The sequence below is a fragment of the Jaculus jaculus genome, chromosome 4 (assembly GCF_020740685.1).
Source record: "Jaculus jaculus isolate mJacJac1 chromosome 4, mJacJac1.mat.Y.cur, whole genome shotgun sequence".
Classification (NCBI taxonomy): Eukaryota; Metazoa; Chordata; class Mammalia; order Rodentia; family Dipodidae; genus Jaculus; species Jaculus jaculus.
In genome coordinates, this window is record NC_059105.1 from 162,713,446 (window position 1) to 162,727,322 (window position 13,877).

A 13,877-nucleotide genomic window follows, 5' to 3' on the forward strand; every position below is an offset into this window, starting at 1 on the left:
CAGAGAGAGAGAGAGAGAGAGAGAATGGGCGCGCCAGGGCTTCCAGCCTCTGCAAACGAACTCCAGACGCGTGCACCCCCTTGGGCATCTGGCTAACGTGGGTCCTGGGGAACCGAGCCTCGAACCGGGGTCCTTAGGCTTCATAGGCAAGCACTTAACCGCTAAGCCATCTCTCCAGCCCTATTTGAAGTCTTAACTGGGGCTGTTTGCCATGGTTGGTCTTGGGTTTCCTAATGGGTCAGGCTGCTTCCAAACTCACTGGGCAGATACACTGTGCTTGACTGGAAGTGTCTGCCTGGTGGCACAATGGTGGAGGGTACTGGTGACCGCTGTCTAGGGACCGAGGCTGGCCTCTGCTTCTTTCTGGTCTTGCCTTCTGGGAGCTGGGTTCAGGGAGTCTAGGGCAGAAGGAGGAAAGGGAGTTTGATTCCATGGACTGTTCCTGGTCTTTTTATAGTTTGCCTTTCTGGGGCTTTGAGAAGCAAAAGAGTGGAAGAGCTACTCACTCTAGCCCTGACCTTGGTGGCCCAGACAGTTTACATTTGGCACTCAGAAATGTTTTGATCGCCCAGGCATAAAGAAATGCTTTTAAATATTGGTTAGGGCCGGAGAGATGGCTTAGCGGTTAAGGCACATGCCTGTGAAGCCTAAGGACCCCGGTTTGAATCTCCAGGTCCCATGAAAGCCAGATGCACATGGTGGCGCATACGTCTGGGGTTCATTTGCAGTGGCTGGAAGCCTGGTGTGCCCATTCTCTCTCTCTCTCTCTCTCTCCTGCTTTCTCTGTCTCTAATATATATAATATATATATATAATATATATAAGGACCCCAGTTCAAGGCTCGGTTCCCCAGGTCCCACATAAGCCAGATACACAAGGTGGCACATACATTTATATATATATATAAAATCAGTTACTTGCTTTTCCAGCCGGTCTTCATCACATGGCTCTGTGGTTACATTTCATGACCAAATGAGACTTTCAGTGAACAATGCTAATAAGAGCTAATACTCTTTCATTGCTTGTGCGTGCCAGGCTGAGGACCTGTGCTGGCTGTGCAAACCTCCCAAGGCTTTATGCCACAGCTTCTGTGATGCCACGTGTCCTGTGTTGATTGTAGGAGGCCAGAGCAAGCTAATTTTCAAGCCGGACCTCACGTTGCAGGAAGTGCAAGCAAATAACCCCAAGGTGTCCCGAGGCCGGTACCGCCCAGAGGAATGTAAGGCGCTGCAGCGAGTCGCCATCCTCATCCCCCACCGGAACCGAGAGAAGCACCTGTTGTACCTGCTGGAACATCTGCACCCCTTCCTGCAGAGGCAGCAGCTGGACTATGGCATCTACATCATCCACCAGGTGAGGGTGGGGCCTGGCCACGTCACAGGGCCATAAAACTGTCACGAAAGACGAGTTCTCTTACCCTTGATCAGAGGAGAAGAAATTCTTATTCCGAAGTGTGGCAGCGTCATGGAACCAAGTTCTGGGAGATCTTCGGGCCCTAAAATGATCTTCTGGAGGAAGCCCATTTTCGTGTTAGCCAGCGCCTGCTCCGATCTAGCCCCTGAGGTCTCCTGCCTCTCCTGATGGTCTGTGAGGCTGGACTTCTGGTTCTTGATGAGTGAGGCTGCCCAGTGGAAATCTAGCCAGGGTGTTTGACCCAGCATCGACTGTTAATAGCTCTTAGCTTCACCACTATTTATTTATTTTTTATTTTTTTGGTTTTTCGAGGTAGGGTCTCACTCTGGCTCAGGCTGACCTGGAATTCAGTATGTCGTCTCAGGGTGGCCTTGAACTCACGGCGATCCTCCTACCTCTGCCTCCTGAGTGCTGGGATTAAAGGCGTGTGTCACCACGCCCGGCTTCACCACTATTTATTATAGCAGACATGCTGTGCTTTTCACTTGGTTTCCAGAAGATATCATGTAGGAGGAACACCATGTAACTATAGCCTGGTTTTGAAGAGTTCGGCCCCAAGGCCAGTGGCAGTAGGTGACTAAAGATGCCTATATTTGCTATTAAAGTTTATTAGAAGAAAAATGAGGGATAGAGGAAGGTTTAGCGGGCAAAATGCTTGCCATGCAAACATGAGAACCTGAGTTCGGATTCGCAGCACCCACGTACACGCTGGACATGGTAGCATGTGCCTATAATCCCGGAGGAGATAGGTCCCATGGGGGCACACTGGTCAGCTAATTAATTGGTGAGCTCTGGGTTCACTGAGAGATTTTTGTCTCAATAACTAAGGTGGAATGCCATTGAGAAAGACACTCTACTTTGACTTTTCATCCCGACACACATGAGCATGCACCCCCGACACCTGTGCATCAACACACATGAACATGCGTACACACATGTATACACACCACGCAAACATTCACACACAAGAAGAGAGACAGGACATCAGCTTAAACTTTTCAAAATCATCCCGGGCCATCTTCAAGTCTGTACAAACTCTAGTGAGAGTGCAAGGAAAACCGTCACCTGCTCACTTACTATTGGATATAGCTTGTGGTGTTTTTATTTTATTTCATTTTTTTTAAGCTGGTGATATTCTAGGTAGACTTTTAGACATCTAAGAGGGTCTGTCTGCAGTATGTGCTTCATGGCAGACTGGGGCTCTGGAAAAGACCCCCGCTGTGCTTTGCAGGGTGTGGTGGTGCCCACCTTTGATTCCAGCACTCAGGAAGCTGAGATAGGAGGATAACCCTGAGTTCAAGGTCAGTGTGTACTAGAGTGAATTCCAGGTCATCTTGGCCAAGAGTGACACCCTTCCTCAAAAAAAAAAAAAAAAAAAAAGAAAGAAACTAAGCTGGGGTGATGGCACATGCCTTTAATTCCAGCACTCAGGAGGCAAAGATGGGAGGATCCCCATGAATTCAAGGCCACCCTGAGGCTACATAGTGAATTTCAGGTCAGAGATAGTAGAGGGAGAGGGAGACATAGAGAGATATTGGGGTTCCACTATGCCCAACTTTTTGTTGTTGTTGTTCATTTTTATTTATTTATTTAAGAGTGAGAGAGAGAGAGAATGGGCGCGCCAGGGCTTCCAGCCACTGCAAACGAACTCCAGATGTGTGCACCCCCTTGTGCATCTGGCTAACATGGGTCCTGGGAAATCGAGCCTTGAACCGGGGTCCTTAAGCTTCACAGGCAAGTGCTTAACTGCCATCTCTCCAAACCCCCCTTTTTTTTGAGATAAGGTTTCACTGTAGCCCAGGCTGACCTGGAATTCACTATGGAGTCTCAGGGTGGCCTTGAACTCACGGTGGTCCTCCTACCTCTGGCTCTCAGGTGCTGGGATTAAAAGCACGCGCCACCATGCCTGGCTTACATATGCTTTTATATGATGAGCCATTTATCCAGTTGGAATTTATTCCTGTCGATTTTGATTAGCCAGTTAGCCATGAAAAAAACAGTACTATGAGGTCTTTGGGGGCACATTGTATGTGAAGCTTTGGCCACATTGCCGGCCGTGTTGTGTGCATATGTCTGTAAGGCCGCTGTGAGGATTAGTCTCTGCCGTCAGTATTATGACAGGGTTTTCTCCCATCCAAGTACTAACCAGGCCCGACCCTGCTTAGCTTACGAGATCAGACGAGATCGGGCGTGTTCAGGGTGGTATGGCCGTAGACAATGAGGCTTTTCTTAAGTGATTTCTGGGAAATTTCTAAGTAGCTTAGAAATATTAGCAGTAACCTTCTCTATTTATAGATCATGATTTCTTGATCCTTTCTGGCCAGCTCTCAGGTGAATCTCTTGGAAGTTCACTGTTGGTTTTTAACTGAGGGAAAGATGAGATGAGCCCAGAGTTAACAGTGAAGCATTACCAACAACTGATGTGACTAATATGTTCAAGAGGTGCTTTTTTTAAAAAAAATATTTTTTGTTCATTTTTTATTTATTTTTTGAGAGTGACAGACAGAGAGAAAGACAGATAGAGGGAAAGAGAGAGAATGGGCGCGCCAGGGCTTCCAGCCTCTGCAAACGAACTCCAGACGCGTGCGCCCCCTTGTGCATCTGGCTAACGTGGGACCTGGGGAACCGAGCCTCAAACCGGGGTCCTTAGGCTTCACAGGCAAGCGCTTAACTGCTAAGCCATCTCTCCAGCCCAAGAGGTGCTTTTTAGGGAGCCGGGCGTGGTGGTGCACGTCTTTAATCCCAGAACTGGGAGGCAGAGGTAGGAGGATTGCTGTGAGTTCGAGGCCACCCTGGGACTCCATAGTGAATTCCAGGTCAGCCTGGGCTAGAGTGAGACCCTACCTCAAAAAAACAAAAAAAAAAACCCGAAAATAAAAGAGGTGCTTTTTAGGTTTCCATGGAATTAATAAAGGTATTTTCAAGTTTTTTCTTTTATGTTTTTGGTTTTTCAAGGTGCGGTCTCATTCTAACTCAGGCTGATGTGGAATTCACCATGTAGTCTCGGGCTGGCAATCCGACTTCTGCCTCCCAAGTGCTGGGATTAAAGGTGTGCACCACCATGCCCAGCCCGTTTTTTTAGTGTGTGTGTGTGTATATCTTTTTATTAAAATCTTTTATTTACTTACTTATTTCCTCTGCTACAGCTCAGTGTCACAAGTATAGTCTTGTGTGTCGGCAAGAATGACATGAGCTCTGCATTGGGGTTAAAGGGGTGTGGTGGTTTGAATAGATGGCCCCCCAATATATTCAGTGTTTTATTAGTTTGTAGTTTGCATCTGGAGCCACCTGGCTGGGGGTGGTGTTATTGGCGAATCTCAAGGTGGAATGGTAGGGTTGTGATTTCAGTCTAATGATATGCAAAGTGTGGCTAGCTGGAGTTCCTGAAGTGTGCTGTGTGGCTTTTGACTTTTAGGCTTGTACTTCTCTCTTCTCCCCCCCTCCCTCTCTCCCTCCTCCTCCCCCTCCTCCTTCTCCTCCTCCTCTTCTTCCTCCTCCTCCTTCTCTCTCTCTCTCTCTCTTTTTCTCTGTGTGTGTGTGTTTGGACCTGTGAAGGCAGGCCAGCTTCTTCTGCCATTATGGAACTTCCCCTGGATCTGTAAGCCTCACCAAATCCCTTCCTCCATAACTGTGCCTGGTCTGGACGTTCATCCCAGCGAGCCTGAAGCTGTCTGCCACGAGGGGAGAACGCAAGGAAACCTCATCTCCCGGGCTTTTCACACCCGAATTTCCATTCTCAACAGGCCGGGACTAAAAAGTTTAATCGAGCCAAACTCCTGAATGTGGGCTATCTGGAAGCTCTCAAGGAGCAAGCGTGGGACTGTTTTGTATTCCACGACGTGGACCTGGTGCCGGAGAACGACTTCAACCTCTACACGTGCGAGGGGCAGCCCAAGCACCTGGTGGTCGGCAGAAACAGCACTGGCTACAGGTAAGCGGCTCTGCCCACGGGCTGCTGCCCTCCAGCCTCTAATTCCTTGGGAGGGCAAGACAATGGGAAAACGGTCTGTTCTTTTATTTATTTATTTATTTATTTATTTATTTATTTATTTATTTATTTGAGAGCGACAGACACAGAGAGAAAGACAGAGAGAGGGAGAGAGAGAGAATGGGCGCGCCAGGGCTTCCAGCCTCTGCAAACGAACTCCAGACGCGTGCGCCCCCTTGTGCATCTGGCTAACGTGGGACCTGGGGAACCGAGCCTCGAACCGGGGTCCTTAGGCTTCACAGGCAGCCCACGGTCTGTTCTTGTTCACAGTGTGAGACAGGAATTAGAAAATGTAAGAAGGTGGGGGGTGTGGGGGGAACAACCTTCCAGAAACCTTGACAGTAAACATAAAGACAGCCGGAGAGAAAAGGAGGGAGAGTATCCTCCAAGCTCTGCAGACCTGTGTGGTGGGACTTTTGCAGGACAGTGGACTTCTAGTAACTTCTTTTAACCCTGACCTCCCCTCTCTGTGCGTCAACATGATGGTGCGCATCCCCCCCCCACCCCCCCCCCCGCCAGTCAGCTTTTAGAAATGACATCTCCTTGTAATTGGAAGCCTCTTTCTAAGAGCTTTGGGGAAAGGTGGGGACAGTCCTGTCCGCTGACCAGTGTGCTCAGGAGCGGGGACACCCAAGACAGATTCTATTCTCAAGTGAGAAGAGCCACCATCTCTTTGTTCCTCTCCGTCCCTGCCCCCAGGAAAGGAATAGATGGAATAAATGCTTTTCAACTTCATTCCTTTTTAAAGTTTATTTATTTATTTATTTGAGTGAGAGAGAGAGAGAGAGGGAGAGAGGGAGAGAAGAGTTGGCATGCCAGAGCGTCTATCCACTGCAAACGAACTCCATCCAGATGCATGCGTCACCTTGTGCATCTGGCTTATGTGAGCTCTGAGGAATCAAACCGGGGTCCTTAGGCTTTGCAGGCAGGCACCTTAACTGCTAAGCCATCTCTCTAGCCCTAAAGTTTGTTTTATTGACAATTTTAATCATAATCCTCTTTCATTATCTTCTCTTGTCCCCTCTTTCCTTTACCCTTCTTCTTCTACTTTGAGTTTTTTCTTTTTGCACCCCCTCCAGCCATCCATGACAAAATGTTGGTGGGCCCGACATTGTGCAGGCCTTGTACAGGTCACGAATGTAGTGGCCTTATCATGTCTGGAAGACGTCACTTCTCCTCTTACCAGTTTCTATTCAAATACAGCTAAGGGGAAATAGTGTGCAAGGAAATTTCTATGCAACTGACACTGTTGACCTTTCTATACGCACTCACCTGACATCTTTCCCCACGCCTGCCACTCCCAGTTAGTTACGATACTCCCTAGGCCAGGGCCCAGCAGGCCAGTTTGAAGGGGCAGAGTTCCTGGGGAATGCTGGTGTGGGGAGACAGGAAGGGCCTCCGGGGCTGGATCAATACTGCACCTGTGCAAACACAGCTATAAGCACTTAGAGGGAGGGAGAGGGATCACAGAAGAGTCAGCTATAAAACTGAGATGGAGTCGGGTATGGTGGCGCACGCCTTTAATGCCAGCATTTGGGAAGCAGAGGTGGTAGGATGGCTGTGAGTTTGAGGCTACCCTGAGAATCCATGGTGAATTCCAGGTCAGCCTAGGCTAGTGTCAAACCTTACCCTGAAAATCCAAACCAAACAAACAATAACCCCTGAGATTGCAAGAGATGCCTCCAGTGTAAGTGTGACAAGGAAACTTGACTCTTTTGACACGTTATTCGGTATTACATAAGTCTTTCCTGTGAGGCTACTTAAAAGAATTCTTGCCTGGCTGTTTCATTCCTTTTGATGGGCTCAGAACAGCGCAAGTCTTGTGGAGGCACGAACGCACCAGTCTGCTCATGTTGGGAGAACAGTGGCCCCCAGCACACTTTCCTGCCCTGTGGCTTACATTCTTTCTACCCCTTCCACAATGTTCCTTGGAGGCTGTGATAGAGATGTCTCCTTCAGTGTTGATCTCTCCACAGCCTCTTTCTTAAAATATTTATTTATTTGACAGAGAGAGAGAGGGAGGAAGGGTGGGGGGAGAGAATGGGTACACCAGGGCCTCCAGCTACTGCAAACCAACTCCAGCTGCATGCGCCCCCTTGTGCATCTGCCTAATGTGGGTTCTGGGGAATTGAACCTGGGTCCTTTGGCTTTGCAGGTAAATGCCTTAACCGCTAAGCCATCCCTCTAGCCCCACAGCCTCTTTCTTTTTATTTATTTATTATTATTGTTTTTTTGGTTTTTCGAGGTAGGGTCTCACTCTGGTCCAGGCTGACCTGGAATTAACTCTGTAGTCTCAGGGTGGCCTTGAGCTCTTTCTTTTTAAAAGAGGCCACACAGGGACACAGACTGGGGACTGAGACTCCCTTAGGAGGCTCTTTTTTTTTTTTTTTTAAAGATTTATTTATTTATTTATTAGAGACAGAGAGAGAGGGAGAGAAAGAAAGAAAGAATGAATGGACACACCAGGGCTTCCAGCCACTGCAGCTGAACTTCAGACACATACGCCACCATGTGCATCTGGCTAATGTGGGACCTGGAGAATCGAACCTGGGTCCTTTGGCTTCTCAGGCATGCGCCTTAACCGCTAAGCCATCTCTCCAGCCCCATAGCCTCTTTCTTGATGAGGTGTTGTCTCCTCAGTGTCTATCATCTGGGCTTCCTTTTTGATCCCTCGGAGTACAAGCTCTGAGCCAATTTCAGGCCCTCTTTTAGAAACTGAAAAGAATCTTGCTTAGAGTTCAGAGTGCTAATTTTTTTGTTGTTGTTGTTTTCTATCCGGTCCTGCACGTACGAGGGCCTGTGCATTCTCATAGGCTGCGATGCTCTCCCACAGGCTTATGCTACAGCCGGCTAGTTCCTGTCTTACCTTAATCTTCTGTTCTGATTAAAGTGTTGTTTTTTTTTTTTTCCTGCGATTCTGGCTTTGTATGTAATTTGTAAGCCTCTCATCTTCTGTGGCCAGTAGAAGGAGGGCCTCTCTCATCTCTTTTCTTTAACTGTCTTGGGCAAAGTCCACCAATGGCCGAGGCCAGCAAATTCAGTTGCTGGCAGCCAGTGTCTGCCTTTCACTGGTCACTGTGTGTCACCGTGGGGATGTCACCATGCCACGGGGTGAGTGTCAGTCAGGCACAGGCTGCTTTGCTGTCCCAGCAGCGTGACAGGCACCAGAAATGCTTTCACCTGCCACACATTCATAGGGGGGAAATGAAGGCAACTTGCCGCACGTGTCGTGGGGTCATGGCACATTTTACTGCTGAGACGTCCTTTGGTACGTGCCTGCTTTGTACAATGATCCTACTGTGCTTTTATGACTACATTCTTCCTCATTTGGGGGCCCCTACAGCCCTTTAAAAATATACTATAAACTCACTGGCAAGGCCAGTTAAAATTCATGCTTTCGCAGATAAGAGACCAAAGGCGAGAATCAGTAAACACAGAGACAGTTGTCACATAGCAAGACCCAGGTGCTTCCTCTTTCCCCAGCGTGTCTCCTGCTTCTCCCGCGCCAGTGGCCTGGGGTCAGGTGTTCCTTGGTCAGCCTGCACTTGTCCTCAGCGTGTCCTGGCCACTAGATCCCCGGTTCTCCTGCCTGTCTGGATACCTCCGGGCTCGGCTCTTCCCGCTGTGTGGCGGTTGGTGACTCCTTCCTCGGAGCCCTGGGCTTGGGGATTGTGGACTGGAGGAGGGCAGGCCCCTGCACCTCAGTGCTGGACAGCGGAAGGGACAGATGTCCGCTAGAGAACCCACGGAGGTGGAGATGGATTGCTGGTTGGGACCTGGCGGGTTACGCGGGGAATGTTTTTCTGCTCACAGAATCCTGATGGAGCTGCTGCCTCTCCAACCCCAGGGAGTTCAGAGTGTTTTCCCTGCTAAATAGTTGGATGGATTACTTTGGGCACAAGTCACTGTTAGTAGACATTTCAGTCAGCAGTAGCCACCTTCTGGGTATTTTGGTTTTGTTTGCTTAAGTTGTGAAAGTTTCATTTCCAGTGGGAGTCTATAACTAAGGTGGGTGATCTTGGTAGTCGTCTTGATTGCCTGGAGGGATGCCTTGAAAGTCAGGAAGGGTGCTTCTGGGTGTGGCCAGAAATAGTTCATGAGGCACTGATCCAGCGATTGGCTCAATCCATTATGGGTTCATAATCTGATGGCGTTTTGGGGAAACTTTCAGAGGTGGGGGTTATTTGGAGGAGGTGAGTCATGTAAGGGTAGTTTTTGGGAGCTATGTCTTGTCCCAAGCCCCCTCCTCATCTTTTTCTGCTTCATGGCCGTCATGAGGCGAGCATCCTCCTTTCCCACACCCGTTCCACCGCGATGTTCTGCCTCAGCACCGGCCCAAAGCAGTGGAGCTAGCTGGCCACAGACTGATACTATGAGGCAAAATCTTGTTTTTCTCTTCCTTTAAAATAGTTTCACGTTGGGGCTGGAGGGATGGCTTAGCCCTTGAGGCCTTTGCCTGCAAAGCCAAAGGATGCAGGTTCCATTCCCCAGGACCCACGTTAGCCAGATGCACAAGGGGGCTCATGCGTCTGGAGTTTGTTTGCAGTGGCTGGAGGCCCTGGCACACCCATTCTCTCTCTCTCTCCCTCTTTCTCTGTCAAATAAATAAATAAATAAAATATTTAAAAAATGGTTTCTCGGTGCTTGGGAGGATGGTTCAGTGGGTAAGGTGTTTGCCAGGCAAGTAGGAGGAATCTGAGTTCAGATCACCTGCACCCACATAAAAAGCTGGGCATAGGGGCACATTGTTTATGATCCTGGCATTAGGGAGGTAGAGGCAGGCGTGATTCCCCAAGGCTTGCTGATTAGTTTGTGCAGCCAAATCAGTGAGCTCTGGGTTCACTGAGAGACCTTGAGTCAAGAAAATGAGATGGAAAACAGTATAGGAAGATACTGGACATTGACCTTGGGCCTCACTTGCACATACACATGTTCCTCCACATGTGCGCATGGGTACTCACACATAAACATGTGCCCACACATACATACATACACCTAAATATGTAAAAATTATTTCAGATATCTGTCCCATGAAAGCCTGATTAGCCTAATTAAATTTGGTTTTATTATGATCTAAACAGGTACACCAGTTTGTTCTCAGAACATGCAAGCAAACAGCTCACCTACAGATTGATTGTGGGGTTCCATTGTTAGATGGCAAATATCTTTTCTCTTGGATTTTCTTATCTGGAAACTAAGTATTTTTTTTTTTTTTTAATTTTGATTTGTTTATTTGAAAGAGAAAACGGGAGAGAGAAAGAGAAAGAAAGAGACTGGGAGAATGGGTTCACCAGGGCCTCCAGCCTCTGCAAATGAACTCTAGACACATGCGCTACCTTGTGCATCTGGCTGATGTGGTCATGGGGAATTAAACCTAGGTCCTTTGGCTTTGCAGGCAAGCAACCACTAAGCCATCTCTCTAGCCCTGACAACTAAGTATTTAGTTGCCCCAGGCACTCTGACCTGAAGTGAATTAAGTTTGAAAGCTTCCATATAGTCACATATCTTTTTTTAAAATATTTTTATTTATTTGCATGGGGGGTACTGCAAATGAACTCCAGATGTATGTGCCACTTTGGGCACCTGACTTTATGTGGATACTTGGGAAATCAAACCCAGACCTGCAGGCTTTGCAAGCAAGCGGCTTTAACTACTAAGCCATGTTGCCAACCTCAGTATAGTCACATCTCTCTCTCTCTCTCTTTTTTTGGTTTTTCAAGGTAGGGTCTCACTGTAGCTCAGGCTGGCCTGGAATTCACTATGTAGTCTCAGGGTGGCCTCGAACTCCTGGCAATCCTCCTACCTCTGCCTCCCGAGTGCTGGGATTAAAGGTGTGCGCCACCACGCCCGGCTGGTCACATCTTTATTTAGTCATATCCAGGTTATGAAGCGACCTTTGCTTGCATTTCTGGATGGTTCCAATGCTCTGTGTGAGGGTTTCTTCATCTCTCAGGTTGGGTTGTCACTGCACTGCACGGGAGAGCTGGTGGGCTGGGAGATGCTCTCTAACTTCGCCTCCTGGGATGTCATTCTTCTTTCTTTCTTTCTTTTTTTTTTTTTTTTAACTTTTTTTGGTTTATTTTTATTTATTTATTTGAGAGCAAACAGACAGAGAGAAAGAGGCAGATAGAGAAAGAGAGAGAATGGGCGCACCAGGGCCTCCAGCCACTGCAAACAAACTCCAGATGCGTGCGCCCCCTTGTGCATCTGGCTAACGTGGGTCCTGGGAAATTGAGCCTCGAACTGGGGTCCTTAGGCTTCACAGGCAAGTGCTTAACCGCTAAGCCATCTCTCCAGCCCTCTCTTCTTTTTTTTTTTAAAAAATATTTATTTATTTATTTGAGAGAGAGAAAGAGAGAGAGAGAATGGAGCCTCTGCAAACGAACTTCAGAGGCATGCACCACCTTGTGCATCTGGCTTACGTGGGTCTTGGGGAACTGAACCTGGGCCCTTTGGCTTTGCAGGCAAGCGCCTTAACAGCTAAGCCAGGTCTCTAGCCCTTCGTTCTCTTCTTTCTTGTCAGTGTTAGCTGTGGTTCCACCCTTGGTGCTCTTCTCACCCACTCCATTGTCTCCCAGTGACTTCTCCTACCCTGGTGTCTTCGAGCACTCCCCGCCAGCCGCTTATCTGTAGCCACAACTGTCTTGTGAGCCCAGCTGGATCCTGTGTTCTGTTTTCTTTTGTTTTTTTTGGACTACTACCAAAATCCCACGGGTACCTCAACTTCAGCTTATCCAAGAATAACTTACCATCTTCATCTCAAAACCAAGTGACTTCTCTGTACTCAGTTTTCACGAAAGACACTGTTTTCTATCTGTTTGCCCAGGCCAGAGCCTCAGGGGTGGTAAAGAGTTAAACTCACTCATCCGCGCTTCATAACAGGTGGGAGGTACTTTGCTTAGTGATGTCTAGACAGAGAACGACGGGATGTCAGGCAGGGGCGGTGGGAAGAAGGGCACCCTCTGCTCAGTGTTCTGGAATGCCTGCCCTGCCAACCAAAGACTTCTGGGCCCCTGTCTGGGGGCGAGAGGGGTGGGGGGTGTGACAAAGGGACTCTGTACTAACTTGGTCACCTCTTCTCTTTCTCTTCTCTCTTGCTCCAGGTTACGTTACAGTGGATATTTTGGGGGTGTCACTGCCCTCAGCAGAGAGCAATTTTTCAAGGTGAATGGATTCTCTAACAACTACTGGGGATGGGGAGGCGAAGACGATGACCTCAGACTCAGGTGAACAACAGAGGGGACCCCCTTCATGGGGCCCTGCGCTCAGCGGCGGCTCTGAGACCTATGTTTCTGTGTGTAGCTCTTGCAGGTCCTGGGCCAGCGGGTCCCAGGGCTGCAGATTTGGGCTCAAAGGGTGGCAGAGCATGGAGGGATGGCAGGATGGCCCAGGCTGGTCTGTTGCTACGTTTGGAAGAAGGATTGGTAGAGGCTGTGGAGGACACAGCAGTAGCAATTCTCTTTCTCTCTTTAATTTTTTTTTAAAATTTTTATTTATTTATTTGAGAGTGACACAGAGAGAGAGAGAGAGAGAGAGGGAGAGAGAATGGGTGCGCCAGGGCCTCCAGCCACTGCAAACGAACTCCAGACGCGTGCGCCCCCTTGTGCATCTGACTAATGTGGGTTCTGGGGAATCGAGCCTCGAACCGGAGTCCTTAGGCTTCACAGTCAAGCGCTTAACTGTTAAGCCATCTCTCCAGTTTTAAAAAATATTTATTTATTTGAGAGAGAGAGAGAGAGAGAGAATGGGTGTGCCAGAGCTTCTTGTCACTGCAAATGAATGCCAGATGCATGTGCCGCTTTGTGTCTCTGGCTTCGTGTGAGCTCACCTATCTCCGTCCTGCACCACACGTCCGTTCTTGCACTGTCCCGCTGGGGTGTGTGGATTTCAGCTCTCGTTGTTTACCTTCCCTGTCTCTTCCTTCTGTCCCTCAGCTGCAAGGTAGAGGAGAGCTCTAAGTTTTCTTTCTTTTTTTTTTTTGGTTTTTCATCTCACTTAGTCCAGGCTGACCTGGAATTCACTGTGGAGTCTCAGGGTGGCCTCGAACTCTCAGTGATCCTCCTACCTCTGCCTGCTGAGTGCTGGGATTAAAGCGTGGGCCACCACACCCGGCCTCTAAGTTTTTTTTTTTTTTTAAACGGTTTTTAAAATATTTTATTTTCAAATTGTTTATTTGAGAGAGAGAAATACAGAAATAGGCAGGGGGAGAGAGAGAGAGAGAATGGGCATGCCAGGGCCTCCAGCCACTGCAAACAAACTCCAGATTGCGTGTGCCCCCTTGTGCATCTGGCTAATGTGGGTCCTGGGGAGTCGAACCTGGGTCCTTTGGCTTTGTGGGCAAGCACCTTAGCCGCTAAGCTGTCTCTCCAGCCCCTAAGTTTTATTTTCATTGCATCGTGTCATTGGTGGTGAGGGTGGGGGCATGGTTCTCCTTGCTACCTGCAGTAACCTGAGGAGGTCTCTTCAGAGACCTGAA

The 13,877-nt window shown here is 48.5% G+C and overlaps 1 protein-coding gene across 2 annotated transcripts in view; it reads left to right on the plus strand.

The window, feature by feature from the left end:
* The window catches only part of B4galt4 (beta-1,4-galactosyltransferase 4), a 44,934-nt gene that overhangs the window by 22,070 nt on the left and 8,987 nt on the right, over positions 1-13,877 (plus strand). For both annotated transcript variants that reach the window (XM_045147402.1, XM_045147401.1), the window contains 3 exons: positions 1,121-1,353; positions 5,157-5,344; positions 12,505-12,627. In XM_045147402.1, the coding sequence (XP_045003337.1) occupies positions 1,121-1,353; positions 5,157-5,344; positions 12,505-12,627 (544 nt within the window). The remainder of the gene's footprint in view (positions 1-1,120; positions 1,354-5,156; positions 5,345-12,504; positions 12,628-13,877) is intronic.